The sequence below is a fragment of the Corylus avellana genome, chromosome ca11 (genome assembly GCF_901000735.1).
Source record: "Corylus avellana chromosome ca11, CavTom2PMs-1.0".
NCBI lineage: Eukaryota > Viridiplantae > Streptophyta > Magnoliopsida > Fagales > Betulaceae > Corylus > Corylus avellana.
In genome coordinates, this window is record NC_081551.1 from 20,930,988 (window position 1) to 20,948,569 (window position 17,582).

The 17,582-nt window shown below is 35.7% G+C and overlaps 2 protein-coding genes across 2 annotated transcripts; one reads left to right on the forward strand and one right to left on the reverse strand.

The window, feature by feature from the left end:
- Positions 1–8: 8 nt before the first annotated feature.
- Positions 9–2,514, forward strand: LOC132165353 (beta-galactosidase 12-like). The gene is made up of 8 exons (XM_059575876.1): positions 9–44; positions 507–682; positions 863–972; positions 1,086–1,195; positions 1,300–1,410; positions 1,860–1,970; positions 2,115–2,323; positions 2,406–2,514. The coding sequence occupies exons 2-8, from the start codon at positions 528–530 to the stop codon at positions 2,512–2,514; spliced, it is 915 nt and encodes a 304-aa protein (XP_059431859.1). The 5' UTR covers positions 9–44; positions 507–527.
- A 5,815-nt stretch (positions 2,515–8,329) lies between these two features.
- On the reverse strand, positions 8,330–10,485 carry LOC132165351 (probable polyamine oxidase 5). Its single transcript, XM_059575874.1, has one exon. It carries the CDS (start codon positions 10,219–10,221, stop codon positions 8,542–8,544), a length of 1,680 nt encoding a protein of 559 aa, XP_059431857.1. The 5' UTR covers positions 10,222–10,485; the 3' UTR covers positions 8,330–8,541.
- Between the last annotated feature and the right edge of the window lie 7,097 nt (positions 10,486–17,582).

The window sequence follows — 17,582 nt, forward strand, 5'->3', positions numbered from 1 at the left end:
GCATTCTTCCTGACTGCAAGACCGAAACTTTTAACACTGCAAAGGTAAGAAGAAGAAGACTCTTTTGGCTCTTGGTTACATATATAATAACTAATTCCTTTTTTTAACAAAACTTACTTGGCAATTTCGCAAAGTATATTGAATGGGAGTAAGTTTTTAAAGGCTAAACTGCAATTTTAAATGTCGTGATTATACCAAACACTTAATTGGGTTTTGAAATTGCATAATCCAAATGGACATGAAGACGGGTTTTTGAGGAACACTAGTAATTAGTGATCATCTACAGTTTTAGCTTGAGGGTGTTTCTTCAATCTGAAGTTAAATTCAAAAGCTTAGTGAATTTGCTAAGTTTGAGAACTTAACTAGCTGGTGAGACCTGAATGAGGTGCAGCCATTGATTGCATGCAGAAGACAAATTTCTAGCTGTTCTTCTTGGATAAACCTCTTTATTCTTTACATTTCCAAGTATATATAGGCCTTGACATCAGATGAAAGTTTGTATTCAGATCAATGCCCATGGCGTGCATATGAGGATGGTGCCATATAGTTGGGGATTCTCGTGGGAGTCATACGATGAATGGGTTGCCACTGCTTCTGATAAAGCTTCATTCTTGGTTGATGGGTTAAGGGAGCAAGTAAATGTCACCTGGGACACCACAGACTATTTGTGGTACATGACAGAGTGAGTATAATTATACTACTTTTTTTCCGATCATTTCCTATCCCCTTAACACGATATCATTGCAAAAGTCTCGAGTTTAAACATTGTCTCTTATTCATGTGTTGGGTCTTATTTAAAATTAAGTCTACCATTTTTTATCGGCTTAAGCTCTTTTGATTGTGATTTTTTTGGTTGCAATAGTATCACTATAAATGAAGATGAAGGATTTCTAAAGACTGGAAAGCTACCTTACCTCAGTGTTGCATCAGCAGGCCATGCTTTGCAAGTTTTTGTCAACGGTCAATCAGTTGGTAGACATTCTATATAAAAGCAAAAGTTTTGGGAAATAAAGCTCAGTGAATCTGAGTTTATCTTAATTATCATCATCATCCTTTTTTAACTCATGGATTTTCTACTTTGGCAGGAAATGCTTATGGGAGTTATGAAACTCCAAAACTAACATTTAGCGGCAGCCTGAACCTGAAAGCTGGTGTCAACAAGCTTGCTTTGTTAAGCTCTACTGTTGGCCTCCCGGTCAGTGATGAGTCTACTCTTTTCCAAAACATTCTTGTTGGGGCAGGGGAACCTCACATTTTTGTACTCTTTTGATTGTCATTTATATATTTGATTGATTTCAGAACATTGGCCTGCATTTTGATACATGGAATGCTGGGGTTCTTGGCCCAATTACATTGGAGGGAGTCAATGATGGAAAATGGGACTTGTCACGATGGAAATGGTCCCACAAGGTTTGTTTCCTCAACACCCTTCTGTACTGATATGATCTCAAATGCCAATTTCTCATATTCGCGTGTCGAGTTTGGGTTATATAGTCTATTCAATTAAACGAGGTTAAACCCTTCAACTCTAATCCACTAGTTTTATGTTTGTTGAGGCATAGGGTAATTCAACCCATTTAATTAAACGAGTCGAAACCTCTCAATCTTAACCCGCTAATTTCATGCCCTAACATAACCCAAGTCAGTAATTAAGCTCATCAAGCTTTAAGCTACTATCCAGTGACTTTTGGAATGATTTCTCCATATAAAACTTGAAATACATAAACCATGATCATAAGATGAAAGCAATGCAGAATGTCATTCAACAAACAGTTGGAATTTCTTGATCCACATCATATTAGGTATGATTAATGAAGTTGTCATAATAATCTCACATTTCTGTGGATGGTTTTGAGCAGAAAGGTCTAGAAGGTGAATCTTTAGGTGTTTTTTCATTCAAAGGAACCTCCTCTGTGAGGTGGGCAGGAGGATCATCATTGGCCATAAAGAGGCCACTGACTTGGTACAAGGTGAGAACCATATATATATATATATCCTGCTAACCAACTACTTTTTTTTTCTTTTCTTCCAATTCTCTTCAAGGATTTGAGACGCAAATACAAAAAAGGTAGTTTTGTACAAAATTAAGTTGATTTCATGGCTGGTTTTTTCAGACTAATTTTGAAACGCCAGGAGGAAATGAACCATTGGCTCTAGACATGATTAGCATGGGAAAAGGTGAGGTATGGGTAAATGGGCAAAGCATTGGGCGCCATTGGGCTGCAAACAAAGCAAGTGGCGGAGGCTGTGGCAAATGCACTTACATTGGATATTACAATGAAAATAAATGCCTCAGTGGTTGTGAGGAGGCCTCTCAAAGATGGTGAGACCAATTTAATTTACTTAATTGCTTTCAACATCAGAGAATTGAGACAGATTTCTAACAAAGTTATTGTTAATCCCAGGTACCATGTTCCACGCTCATGGCTGAAGTCAAATGGGAACCTATTGGTCGTGTTTGAAGAATGGGGTGGTGACCCCAGGGGGATTTCCTTGGTCAAAAGAACAATATAAACATTATTTGTTAGAGCATTTTTGGCGGCCTCATTAAAATTATTTTTCAGTTATTTTGGTGAAAATGGTTAAAATCTTTCATTTTTAACCTCACCATTTTAACTCAAAATAAATGGTGAATGAACCGTACTTATTAAAATAGTGAGTACTATTTACTCACCAAAAGAATAAGAAATAATATAATTTTTCTATCTTCTTTACTATTCTTTGAAAAGGTTAAAAAAAAAAAAAAATGTAATGAAATATTTGAAAAAGATTATTCAAATGGAATAGTAAAAGTTGATAGTTAAAATAGTGAGGCTGCTCTTTAAAAAAGTTGGTAGTTAAAATAGAGAAAAGTGTACTTTTGGTTATTTTGGTAAGTAAAATTTAGTGAGGCTGGTAAGAATGTCATTGAGAGTTTTTTTTTTTTTTTTTTTTTTAAGTATATTTTGATATTTTTATGTTTTGTGTTTTGTTTTAAGAAAAAAAAAAAGCCAAGCGATTGATTTGTACAAAAGTTGTTGTAATGTTGTTTGTGAAGTCTTCCCGTGAGATTGTCACGACGATCGTTAGAATGTTAGATTCACCAGTCTGTCAAGTTCGGTCATTAATTAATTAACGTGAACTTCATTGTTATGGGCATGTTTGAATGTGCATTTGAAATGTTTAAAAGTATGTTTAACACTCAAAAAGTTTATTTGAAAAAAAAAATATTCATTTATTAAAAATTATTAAAAGCCCTTTTAAGGATCTAAAAAAATGGCTAAAACACACTTTTGACTAAAGTTTCATTTGAAATTTTTTTCAAAAAGTATTTTTTGATTTAAAAACTCTATTTCTCGTGCCCATTTTCTAATTACATTTGGGGATTTTCGTAATTTACTATCTCCAAAATAGGGGTATGCAAGAATATTATGGGGAACCGACATTTTGTTTTTATTATCAAACCAATATGCGTGGGTAATTATGTCTTTTGACATGACAGACTAGGGGCATTTTCAGAAGAGAATGGAAAAGTGCCACGTGCCAATGGGAAATGATGTGCTTACATGCCCATTGAGTTTGAGCAATTTCTAAGATGGGGCTTTTGGTATTAATTATCTTAATCTTACTTATATGGGCTTAATATCTTTCTCTAAACGACTCATTGAGCCAGGTAAACGACAATGGGTCACATTATCATTATTGGGTTGAGAACACTGGCAATTTATCAACTCACATCCTTTCCAATTTCTTTCATTTTTCTTGTCAACACATCCTTTCAAATCTTTAACGTAAGTAACTTGGCTGAAAAAGCTTCATTATTTATCTACAAAAGTTGGGAAATTTTGTTTACAAATCCTAGCGTGTTCAATCTCTAACCTACACCAGGTGAGCCTATAGGATTTCGAAAGAAAATCTATATTATCAAAATAATTGTACGCTTAGGTTTTCAATTTCGACAATTAAGTTATAAGGTTTTTCTTTGGTTTTAAATAGGTTATTTAGTCAATATATCGTACAATTAAATAACAGTATGTCACATTGGATCAATTAATATTATATGGCTCTTATTTGACACATTATGTACCCATTGTATGTGCCATGTGGTACAATTACTTACAAATATACGCCAAATAAAAATTAAAAACAAACTTAAAATTATTTAAAAAAAAAAACACACACACACAAAAGTAAAGTCACTTAAATCACGTCAAGTCAACTGATATTGTTTCTAAGGAGTAGCTCAAATTGGCTAGATACCATGTTTTATGAACCGAAATTTACTAGTTCAATTCTCTGTCCAATCCAACTTAGATGCGGTAAAAAAAAAAGTACAGCAATTATGAAGGAGATAATAGAATCTTATATTGATTTTATAATATGCACACCTTTGCTGGCCCGAATAAAGAGAGAAAGTATCAAATTTTGGCATCTATTCTCAGCGTTTTTCTCACACACTACATGTTCCACTAATGTATGTATCTCGTGATTGATCCTAGAAAACTGTCAATGAGCCTGGAGTGGCCCCATAATCTGATCCTAGCTAGTAGATTTTCAACACTAATCATACCTATAACCTCTTAAAAATCAATCTCAAAGAGGCATGAAACATCATCTCCAGCTTTGTTGAGCTTAAAAAGTTAAACTTGACGTCTCGTTCATGCTTTAGCCGTTCGGTAATTTTCCGAGTCGGAAAAAAAAAGGTGAATTAGTAGATTCCGTGAGCAAAAACAAAAAACGAAAACGTACAAGAACCCCACCTTGGTAGTTATTACCTTGAGCTTACTTTTACAATTACCTGAAGTCCCTCTCTGCCAACATGACTACAAATCACAAAATTTGTTCTCTACTGATAGTTCCTCCAACTGGTATGACATTATTGGACCATCCATTAACAGGACAAATCCCACGAAGATATTGCTTTTAAATGTTGTGAAGGTACAGATCTATAAAAACATGATTGCTTTTTGCATCACCAGAGATGTCTTTGTAGGTAACAGATAGCATCAATAGGACCATAATTCTCAACGATCAGCTTGTGAGTATTTGGGAGTTGGGAACCATCCAAAGACCCAATAACCCCTAGCACTACACCCTCTAGGGCTCTAGAGGGCTCTAGATTCTTCCCCTCCTCACACAAGTTTTTAGGTTTTTCTTTTGGCTAAAGGGTCTCCTTCTATCTATCTATATACCTATCACTCACCACAAAAGGGCTTTTTAAAGCAAAGGGTTAGATCCCAAGATGATAACTTAACTTATATCAGTTATCTTGGCTTTGGTCCTTTAAATTTGACATCATTGGCTCTCCAAGGATAGAAAAGTTATTCTGATTTTGAAAGAGTAAAGCACAAAGACAGCTCCTAATGTATCATTAAACTTTTAATCTATGATTTGCTTAAAAGCAAAACATTGATCATTAGGTTAAAGAAATTGGACTCTTAAAGGAAAAGAAATGTTGAGATGAATGCATTTTTCGAAAAAGCAAATGGTTTAATCAACTGATTTAAGCCCCTCCCCACTTTCTATAATTGAGTTATTTGTTAGCTTACATCAAACTTTAGCCACTTCTAAGAAATGTTTTTTTAGCGTAAGAGATTCACATATTAATAATAAACGAACAAAGTTTTCCTTCAAACTAAGAGGAATTCGGTTTTAATGTCATGTTCTAAAGACGTGTTAGTTTAATAAACAGGATTAGAATAAAATTTGTCCATAATATCCTCGGTCGCTCTCAAAGCGAAAATGATTGGTCCAAGTGCGTGAGTAGGAAGGGAACATGCAAACTGCTTACAAATATAAGATGTAACGTCTTGGACTCTCAACCGTTGAGTTTTGCACGTGTTGTCAATTAAATTGTCCCGAGCTTTGTAGCCCAAGTGGTCAAAAAGTGCACCCAACTGAAACAATTCATAGGACATATGGGGAAATTTGGAGCAATTAGCTCCTAATTCCATCTTACAATCTTATCTCTTAATCCTAAAACAGTTGGCATAATAATCACTCTTTGTGAATGGTTATCAACTTAGCGTATGTTGAGTGAAAACTGAAAAGTTGAAATGGGTTTGATTAACTCAACATGAATTGTTGTTAATTATGATGATTAGATTGCAAATTAAAGAGGGTAAAAGGCAAGTAATAAAATGTTGATTTGGCCACTAGGAGTGGTGGAGCAGGGGATGGAGATTCTCATTTGGTTTGTTTATGAATCAGACAAGGACTTGGTGACAGAATGGTTTTTGATATGCACAATCATCTAAGACTGATTGAAGCCCATAAGAGGCAAAAAGGGACAGCAGGTGGGGCATTCCAGTTTTTTTGGGGGAGAGCCTTGTAAATCCCACAATAATAGAGTCAATATAGGCAGCTCTTGATTTGACCATACAGTGCTGCCAAACAGAAATCCCCAGGAAATCAATCCGAGGGAGAAAACTCAGCAAATTTTTGATCCTGTGATTTGTTTCTGGTTGTTTGTTATGATAGAAAATGTCACAAGATGAGGTCCAAATGGTTATATCATGTCCCTTGTCCTCCCTTGAATTTCATGCCTAAAACTCTTACACAATAACTTTTTGTTATGATTCTAATCGTCCCATATGACGTAACTACAATCTTAAGCATGTGTATATAAGCTTTTGAGTGCTCTCCCCTTGCATGCCAGTAAAGTTTGTATCATTTGGTATCAGAGCCAGCCACCGCTTCAAGTATGAGGGATTGAATGAGTTGCAGTTTTGTGGTTGAATCACGAATACTGAAAGATAAGTAGAGATGTCAAAAGAGAAAAGGCTACTATTGGGTCAATGTCGATAGAGTGAGCCGCTGTAGACGTTGGGTACAAAGCGTGGTCGTATGCTATGATCCTAAATTTTTCACATGGCTTAAGTAGAATTTTAACCATGTATATATAAACTATTGGGCACCCTTTCCTTGCAAGTCAGTTTTCAATGGTGAATTCTTTATACCCAAGGTTTGTATCATGTCCCTTGTCTTCCCTTGAATTTCATGCCTAAAACTCTTACCCAATAGCTTTTTGTTACGATTCTAATCGTTCCATATAACGTAACTACAATCTTAAGCATGTGTATATAAGCTTTTGAGCACCCTCCATTTGCAAGCTGGTAAGGTTTGTATCATTTGGTATCAAAGCCAGCCATCGCTTCGAGCATGGGAATTGAATAAGTTACAGTTTTGTGGTTGAATCACGAATGCTGAAAGGGTGAATTCAATTCTCTTGGGTTGGACCCATTAGAATGAGCGTGGTCGTATGCTACGATCCTAAATTTCCCACATGGCTTAAGTAGAATTTTAACCATGTATATGTAAATTATTGGGCACCCTCTCCTTACAAAAGGGTGAATTCTTTCTACCCAAGGTTTGTATCACATTTATGTCAACTTGTACAAATAACTGAACTGGTACGAAAAAAACACCTCTACATGTTACAAAATCCGACAGAAAAATATATAGGGATGTGGACTTGGATTATGACAGAGCATGGCCATTGTTCAGCTTCAAATTATGCCAGTTGGTATGAGGGATTGAGATTAGTTTGATATGAGAAATGTGAAGGGTATCTGTGCTATTTATGCTTATGGACAGTCATTTTCGGAATCTAGCATTGATTTGCTTTGTAAAGAAATCTAATGGTACCAACTGGCTAAGCCATTGGTGCTGTCAACTAAGAGCTAACTGTCTTAGAGTGTGTGTCTGGCTTCCAACAAGTTATGAATTGAATGGGACCTAACATTCTAATGGGTCCAACCCAAGAGAGCTTCTGTACAAAAAATCAAAGAAATAAGATGACCAGAAGCATCTCAAATTCTGTCTTGTTCTTTGTTAAGGACATTTTGGTTACTGGTGTGATTGGTTCCTGTTGGCCAATTGGGGAGGAGATGTACTACATGGGACCCTAAAGATTGGTGGTTCTATCCCATATTCATGTGACCAGCTCATTTGTTTGTCCCAAGTACTCAATGGTCTAAACTAAATCGAACAAAGGAATGCCTTAGAAATTAGAGTTTCCCTCTTGTGAGTGTGATAAGGGCTCGTTTGGATTCAAGAACACAATGTCATGGGCAGTGAAACAAGCCTTCAGCTCTAGAAAAGGAACCCCAAGCTGGAAAGAGCCGGGTTTATCGGATCCTGTCCATTGGACGAAGCAAAACAAAAACACACTTGGTGAGAGAGAGAAAGAGAGAGAGAGAGAGGGAGAGAGAGAGGTGGGATCCAAAGCTTTCTTGTTCTTTACTTTTAGATATTAAATGTCAAACACAATCTCAGTTGGTTTGCTTTGAGGATAAAGAGATCAAATGAAAAGCAAAACTACACTCACAAACAAAGAGAAAGCAACACAAAAAAAATGAAAGAAAGTTCTTTAATTCTTGCAGTACATCTAAAAATGTTCCCTCTTCTCTCTCTCTCTTTTCATCCTTGATAATTTTCTTTTCTTTTCCTCCCACTCTAACCCACTTTAAAGAAAGAGAAGATGCTTTAGATGAAAATGAGAGTGATATTATAGAAACAAATCTTCATTAAAAAAAAAAAAAAAATTAAGTACTAAGTGTCCTAAACCCCGACACAGTGATAATGTTGAAGAAGCCTATTGGCTTCTCTAAGACCACTGAAGTAAGCTCCATGCGTTGTAGAATAGTGGGTTCTGTGTGTTGCCTCTCCTGCAAACAGAATTTGAAGTGGTGGAGGGGGAGCAGCAGGCTCACAACTGCTAAGTTTTGGCAGTGGCTCCGCCATTTTATCCAAATCATCGCCACTTGACCCAACAGCAACATAACTGTAAGACCCCAAAAATAAAGGATCATTACCCCATTGGCTCTTCAATATCTTTGTGACTTTCACTGCACTTCCATGAGAGTTTCCCACAGAATTGGCCTTTCCATTGCATAATTCATGGGAGTTAGAGTTGGCTTCCTTGTGGGGTTTTGATAGAAAGCTAGAGATTGTTGTTGAGACCCCATTAAGGATCTGTTCATCTTCAAGTGATTCAAGCTCTAATGCTTCTTTCCCTGCAAACCAAGATAGCAGGACACTCGAATTGTTGTAAATTGGGCCCAGAGTAGCTGTCCTCCTCATCCACCAAGGTATTTTCTTATGCCGGAATTCAGAGTCCGGTCGATGGAAAACCAATTGGAGAGATGGAAACTGGTTGAAGTCATTGCCTTTCACTTGCACAAACAGCTTGTTGACAACACTATATCCGAGCCTTGATATTGCCTCAGACTTAAATGAAGGCAGGGAAGGATTGAACATACCTGAATCTTCACGAATTCCGGCTTTAAGTACTCCTAGTGAAACCGTGACAATGACATGATCAGCCAACATATTCGACCCATCACAGAAATGTAGCTTCACAGGCCTAGCAGCATGACCATTTTCCATGACTGATGATGATTCATGGCCTTGAGGCTGCCATTCAATTCTTGTGACCTTTCGGCCTAACTGGACTAGACCAGGTGGTAGCACAGAAGCTAGTGATTCAATTATGCTCAAGTACCCTTTAGCAATGGTGATTTCTTCACCAGGAAACATACGATACTCGCTTTCTGCACTATAATCTAAAGTCAAAAGATCACCAGCCGATGTATAAGTCCTCTGGGTGTTCTCATGCATTGCAAACACAGCTTCTTCAACCAACCTTCTGCTCCAGTTCCCATACCCTCTGAGCTCTAGCTCTTCTTGGTCTTTTTTAGAATCCCAATAAGCATCAAGGCCTTGTCGTAGAAAATAACCAATACTGAGCTTTTCTTCACCACCATTGGCTGCAGAAATCTTGAAAGCCTTGGCTGCAAGCCTAGAGTAATCAGTTTCTTCACTCCCCGCACTGTCTTCACCCAGCTTCCCCTGAGCATAATCCATCAGGTTCTTGAAGAGGGTCGTCACAGGCTCCACTAATGGCGGATTTAGCTCAAACCCGCCTTCGGCAACCGTTATCGGCTCGTCAGAGAACCCATCCATGCACTCCCATGGCTGCTCTGACTCTAGTGCATGGATTTCTTGTGCAATTTGATGAACTGGGCTCCCTCCAATGCCATGGATCCACGTTGCACCCATCTCAATCCGGTCACCACCAAACTCAGAAGTGTTGATTCTGCCACCAATTCTTCTCCCACCTTCCACAACACACAGCTCAAACAAGTCTTTCCCTCCAGTGGCAGTGTAGAGCTTGTTGGCTGCTGTAAGGCCAGCCATTCCTGCTCCAATTATCACAATTCTTGGCCTCTTACTCATCATTGTTGAAAAGAGAAATTTGACAGACAAGAGAAACAAGTGTGAGGTGAGATTGAGTAGTTGCCTTTGAGAATATTTATAAAGGCTTCTCTTGTGGTATGACTCTTTTATTATACTTGTTTAATTCTCTTGTAAATAAAGACACGGCTCTACTTTCTTGAGCTCTACCATTAATATATATAGCAGAGCTCTCATACCCAAGTGGTGACTATTTCCCTCTTGGATGCTTTCAAGGTCTCCCTCAAGGGCCTCATCCCCCATTGCCATTTATGACCATAATATCACGAACTTAATTTTTTTTTTTTTTTTTTCACTTTATTAAGCCCACCATGTTACTTCTTGCAAAAAAAGCTCAAAGTTACCTTAGGCTAAAGGAGATAATGATATTGTGATGCCAAGAAAAATAAAAGGTTGATAGTGCCTTTCACCAACCTCTCCCATGTAGAATGGGGTTAGGGACGGCCCACCAACTCTGCAAGTCAATGGTCCTGATCAATCGATGGGCCGTCGTTGGGTGGGTCATAACGAGGTAATCATACAAAGCTAACAATCATATTCATTAAAGAGATGGACTGGTCCTCCCACGAAAGAAAAAAAATTATAAATAAAAATAAAATTTGATAAGTCGATGGACTAGTATGTTTTACTTGCATCATTGCTTAATGGGCCATTATTAGCGTTGTTACTATATAGTTGACCGCATTCCGGCGCTTCAATTAAAAATACATGTTGAGACACAAAAGACAAATATAGATGGCTCGTCGGAGGTTCTAGTGATGGGCATTCCCATGTCTCAGTTAAAGATTCTAAGAAAATGAGCTTAGAAACTTACTCCTAAGTAACTTGGGGAGCGAGTACAATAACTTGGGTTATGTGGCACCCATCTAGTTGAGGAGCATCCTATCAGTACGGACAGCCCTATATGGGGGCGAGTGGCAAAAGTAGATGTTGTGAAACACAAGTAATGGCCGGCAAATATTCTCATTCATAATCAATTCTCAAAGTGGTGATACTGTTTATAGTAATGGCGATGTGACAGAGAATACAGGTTTCTCATGATGTACCTTTCGGGCTAGACTCATTAGACGATTTCCCTCTAAGGGGAGAGGGAACTACCCGATAATGCTAGTCCTCGTCTTTTGACGGACACAGCTAAGCCTGAAAGGTGGGCCATGATAAACTATATTACCAGATACTATCCCTAACTTTCTACAAGGTAAATTTCAATGAATCATTGCTTATCAAAAAGTTTTTTTAAGTTCAAAAAGAAAATTAATTCGTTAGTTTTGGAGTCATACGGCCCATTTGGAACTTACTTCCTAGATAGATAGAACAGGTCATGGTTACTTCCTAGATAGATAGAATAGGTCATGGTCCATACAAGACATGGAGATTTTAATGTAGGAGGGCAAGTGAAAGAGATTTTTGAAGCCTACGATGTACTTCTCTTTCTACCTCGTTTAAAGTCTCACTTTCTTATGTTAATCTTGGAGAATGGGTGGAACCTACTTTTGCTAATCAGTTAACTAATTAATAATGGACAAAAGATTGCCTGATTTACCTTTCACTAAAGAAGATTTCCAGTCACATATATATATTTGCCTTTTTCATTGTGTTTTCTAGTTGGGTATTGGATAAAACCTTGTTGAGATATATATATATATTTGCCTTTTTCATTGTGTTTTCTAGTTGGGTGTTGGATAAAACCTTGTTGAGAAGTGACAACTTACTTTATACACAAACAACTATTTCTCCCATCAAAGTTGTTTTCAACGCAAGACATGTGTACAAAATACACATAATTTTCACATGCATTTTAGGCACGTGTTATTTTAATAGACTGAGTTGAAAAAAAACTCCATCCGTCAATAATCATTTGCTTTCAAAATCAATCGAGTATTTATAGGCGGTTGGATAACAGCCTAAGGTTTTGACTGATGATGTGAGATAAAGGTAAAAATAAAATTCGGTGACGGTAAGCACCATCATAATGTTGATATCATGACCCATCCTTAACAATATTTTAAACAATCTCATGCAGATGATGATCAATCTCTTTAGCAAAAGATTTGATGTTCAATAATTTATGAGGCCCCAAACTTCCATCTAAATCTTCATTAAAGGAAGTGCAGATATGTGTGTATCATAGCTAAGATCAAAAAGTAAAAGGGATTGCTATTAAACAAATTTTGAAAGTCTCATAAGAAACTTTAAAAAATAAAATATACCCTTCTTTAGAACTTCTGGTTGACACTCACATCAATTTTACTTTTGAGTTAGGGGTCTTATAAAACAATTAAAATATATCCAAACTGGCCATCTACATATAACAATTCTTTGTAAATCTTCTACAAAACATTGTTTGTGAAATTATCCCCCAAAAACAAACAAAAGAAAAAATTGGTTGTGCTAACAATTTATTCAATAATTCATTATGACATTTTTAGAGATTATCTCTCAACCACCACCGGATGAACGTGGAATGACTAGGGAAAACACTTACATAAAACCCTATAAAATGGGATGCAACGCATGAGGTAAAGAAGTCGACCCATCTCTCAAAATTCAGAGCTCATTGTATTGGAGTTTTCTAGGTCTCTGAACTAGTAGATCCTTTAACGTTTTTACTATTTTATTGGTAGTTCATCACCGATCAGGTAGTACCAAAAATTAATCTAACAGATCATATAAAAGACAGTTTTTCTCTATATTAAATTGGATAAAAAAATTTAAAACCTAATTTATTAAACCGACATGTACCATTAAAGCATGTGATTAAAAATGAGTGTTTATAAGATTGGTCGGATTAAAAATTACGGTCAACCTTAGAGGAAGAGAGGGTTGCGATTCCTTGCATTATAATTTAAAATATCAATGACTATTACACTTCATTAATTCGTTATGATTAATATAATAAGTATCTTGGGGTGATGCATCATTATCAAAGCAAGTCAAAACCCTTATTAATCACCCGATATTGCTCCACATCGTCTCCCGTGACCAAATTTTCTTGAGCACCGAAGCTTGGATTCCAAGGGTCTCAGTAGGAAATTGTAGGATCACGTGCAAGGCTGTAAAAATTTGATTTTTTTATTTTATTTTTAACATTGTGTTGTGTAGAAAAAAATTAATAAATAAAGTTTTTTCTTTTCTCAACCCAATTTATCAAACAAATATATATCTTTAAAGCATGTAATTAAATATACTTTCCCCCCCCCCCCCCCCCTTTTTTTTTAATTTGTTAATCAAATTTTGTTTTGATGCGAGTAAGATATTAATGATTAACACCCACATTTCACTTTCTTTTTCTTTTTTTTTCATGGGCCAGAATTGATATGATTGGGATGGGTAGAAAAATGGTGTTGGGTTGATATCATTGCTTAATTGTTGTTGGGTTTCACTTTTCTCTATATGCCTTACATCATAATCTACTTTACATATGATTGTGAAACTTGCTTCCTGCTCATTACAGTGACCATCTGAGAGTCCCAGATTGGTGAGAAAATATATCCCCTCATCTGGGGAGGCATGAAGGAGCCCTTTAGGCTAAGGGTTTAGGGCCTTTAAGCCATAGGATATATTAGGGTTCTTGAGCCACAAACTGGCCTTTTTTACCCACTTGATATCTAGTGGATCTACATCCATCTACTCCCTATATTTCTTGGTTATTTTGGGTCACCTTGATTTGATTTCTAATTCTTTTCACTTTGTAAGTAATTACCCAATATGAATTAGGGTTCAAATTTAATTTTGCTAGAGGCTAAACTTAATTTTTAAACCTGAAAATACATATATATATTTAACTTGGTAAAAAAATTAAAAAGGAAAATGAAATCCAAAGCAGGCCATGGCTCCCTTCATCTGTATGTAGTTCCATACTAAGTGTGGTGATCAGGTGAGTGATAGATGAAAAAAAAAAGATCTCAAAAGTAAAATGCTATTAATAGAAATGAAGTACAATTAACTATTAACGACCACTTTCTTGATTAAGCATTTAAGCCCATGTCCACTTTCTTGATTAAGCCCATGTCCACTTTCTTGAGACCCAATTTTTATTTTTTATTTTTTCTTTTTGAATATCTTTTCTACTCTGTATAAACCTTTTATTTATTTATTTATACTTCTGATAGAAATGAAAGCTCATATTACCCACGCATTAAAAAATAAAATAAAAAGTTTCCGAATTGTCTTTGTCATACAAAGTGGGTATATGGACCCATTGATAGATTTTGCCAATACACCGATAATATCCTCTTGGTCCTCCAAATAGAGACCGTCAAAGGCATGAAGAGTGCATGGTTATTTTAGTTGTGTTTTTTTTATTTTATAAGTAAATAAATAAATTTAACAGAAATTACAATAACCAAACAACAAAGAAATTATAGAAGCTAAAAACCAAATAGACTGTTAGAGCAGTTTTTTGTACGACTTGATCGACGATGGATTACTTGCAAAATAATAGGAACATTAAAGGGTCCTCGGCCTTGGCCGGAGATACTCTGATTCTGAAGGTACAATGTTTGTCTGGAATGAGAATAGAGTAATGAGCTTAAATTTTTGAAGATATGAATCGACCCCTTTACCTGATGCGTTGAGTTTCTTTTATAAGGTTTTCTATAACCGCTTTTCTATTGATGATCTACATTTATGTGGTAGTTGAGAAATAATGGTTGACGATTGACACATAATCTCCTTAATATGGAAGTAATTAATAGAAAAACTGGCCGCAAACTTGATTGTAGCGACTCATTGCAAAGAGTTGTGAGTGTATCTGAAAGCACTCTATTTATTTTAGTTTATGTCCAACAGCAGACTAAACTAATAGGTCCAAAAAGTTACAGCACAAGCTGTGGTGTCATTCAATTTTGTTTTCTTTACCTCCATTAATGTTCCCTTAAAAATATTAACAGCTATTTTGCTACCTGTACATGTGGCTATGCTATGGCCTATAATGGTGTTTAACACACACGTGCAAAAATGTTTTTTTTGTTTTTTTTTTTTTTAAGACGTGGTGCCAAAATGGTATTTAACAAAAGTCCATCTAATCTCCTCAAATTACCACCTCAATGATAATCTACCTTCCAAATTATCAGTTGCAATAATTTACCCCCTAAACTACTAAAACAATGACAATGTACCCCCAATTTTAATAAGATGACGAAATACTAAAATTTAATTTTTTTTTTTTTTTTTTCAAATTTTTAAGGGTATTTTTGTCTTATTGAAAATTCTATAGAGGTAATTTCGTCATTTTGCTAGCATTAGGTATATTGTCATTGTTTTGATAGTTTGAGGGGTAAATTATAGTAATTGATAATTTGAAAAATAAATTATCATTGGAATAGTAGTTTGAGATTAGCAATGAGATGATGAAATCTTCATGCCATGCCACATTCAATAGGCTATTAGTATCGCTCATTTGTTAAGGCCCACTAACTGTTCCCTTGGGCCTCTAGTTGTTCCAGCTAAGATAAATAGAGGGAATTGCTGGCCCAACAGAAAATTTAGCCAAACTAAATGGTGGTGCAGTAAGTAAACCCAGAGATCATGTTTAAAACATGACACAACCATAATGGCTTTTTGCCAATACTCATATCACTATGTAGACTCTCACTGTTAACACACTTTTTATAAACAAATTATAAATTTCTTTTCAAAATACATAATATTTTTACCAAGTATAAATAATTTAAAAAAAAAAACACTAAAAAAATATCTATATAAAAAATATTGGGTTAATAACTTTTTTGGTACATGAGTTTTAAGATTTTTTAATTTTTTCCTCTAGGTTTTAATATATGACAAAACTAGTACCTCAGATTTTAGAAAAGACCGAATCATCACCTCCAGTTTTAAAAAATTCTATGGAGTGGCCGGCCACCCCTAGTTTGACCTCAGCCACCCCCAAACTCGGTTTGGGGGTGGCTGAGGTCAAACTTCCCTAGAGAGTGGTTCGGCCACCCTTATAAAATTTTTTAAACTAAAAATGATGATTCGGTATTTTTTAAAATTTGAAATACTAGTTTTATCATGTTTTAAAATTTAAGGAAAAAAATTAAAAAACTTCAAAACTTATGTACCAAAAAAATTATTAATCCAAAAATATTTAAGAAGAATTTTCAAGTTGAATTTAGAAGGTGGGAGAGTCTTTTGCAAAAGCTTTAGGACAAACGAACTGACAGAGGACGTAAGTTTTTTTGTATTGATTCCCTCGAGGCATTCTTATCGTGTGGTCTTTTGAAAATTATTAAAAAAATAAAAATAAAGTTAGTTGGCGTTTTGCACGTGTCACCAATGGGGCAGAGCTGGGGGTATTTCACGAGGATCACGATGCCCAACTCAATGGACCTTTCTACAGGGTAGGTGTAACCTCTCCTTTCCAATTCCATGCTTTTAATTAATTTCCTCTTATCACCTACCCATCCTTTTATCACATTTTAACACCTAAACTCAATTATTTTTTTATTGTGATACTGTGATGTGTCGGTCAATATGATACTTATTATTAGGGAAAAATTTAAAAAAAGCCTCAAATTATCAGCCGTTTTCGATTTAACCCCCTAATGTTCCAAAAGTGATAAAGTAGTTCCCAAACTACCAAACTATTGCATTTTGGCCATTTCGTTAGTCAAAACTGTCAGTTTGAACAGAAACTGCAAAACGACGTCGTTTTGTTATGGGTAAGTTACTACAATGCCCTTTTATGAAAAAAAAAAAAAAAAATTGGGAAGAATATAAAGAAGTCTCCCAAACTACTAGTCATTTTCATTTTAGTCCCTTAATATTCAAAAAGTGATAAAGTATCCCCCAACAAAACAACGTCGTTCTTCAGTTTCTGTCCAAATTGACGGTTCTGACTAACGGAGTGGCCAAAATGCAATAGTTTGATAATTTGGGAGGTTACTTTATTACTTTTGAAACATTAGGGAGCTAAATCGAAAACGGCCGATAGTTTTGGGGGCTTTTTTATATTTTTCCCTTATTATTATTATTATTATTATTATTATTATACCGCTCCCCAAACTTTTTAAAACCTATATGTCTCCCCTTATGACCCTGCTTGCTTGCTACGTATTCGAAACGAAGTGATGTAACAAGCCATGCATTATCATGGGAGTTAGTTTAAGTGAGATTTATTTTTGTAAAATTTGAACAAGCAAATTATAAAGTGTTACTGAAAATTAGAGGTCCTTGAATTGAATGTAGTTGGAGATGTAAATTCATTGTTTGGTTTCAATTAAACATTGTGTGGGGCATGTGGGATATAATCAATAAAAGATTAGACGTAATATAACTTTTAATAAACCTACCAAACCCATCATAAACCCTAAAAAGCAGCTTTTCAGAAGAAGAAGAAGAAAGAA

What these genes read in the sequence shown, in the direction of transcription:
- LOC132165353 (XM_059575876.1), top strand. Translation starts at nt 528, where the DNA reads ATGAGGATGGTGCCATATAGTTGGGGATTCTCGTGGGAGTCATACGAT. An exon ending in GATGGAAATGGTCCCACAAG is followed by an intron (nt 1,411 to 1,859) that starts GTTTGTTTCCTC and finishes GGTTTTGAGCAG; the next exon opens with AAAGGTCTAGAAGGTGAATC. An exon ending in GAGGAGGCCTCTCAAAGATG is followed by an intron (nt 2,324 to 2,405) that starts GTGAGACCAATT and finishes TGTTAATCCCAG; the next exon opens with GTACCATGTTCCACGCTCAT.
- LOC132165351 (XM_059575874.1), bottom strand. Translation starts at nt 10,221, where the DNA reads ATGATGAGTAAGAGGCCAAGAATTGTGATAATTGGAGCAGGAATGGCT.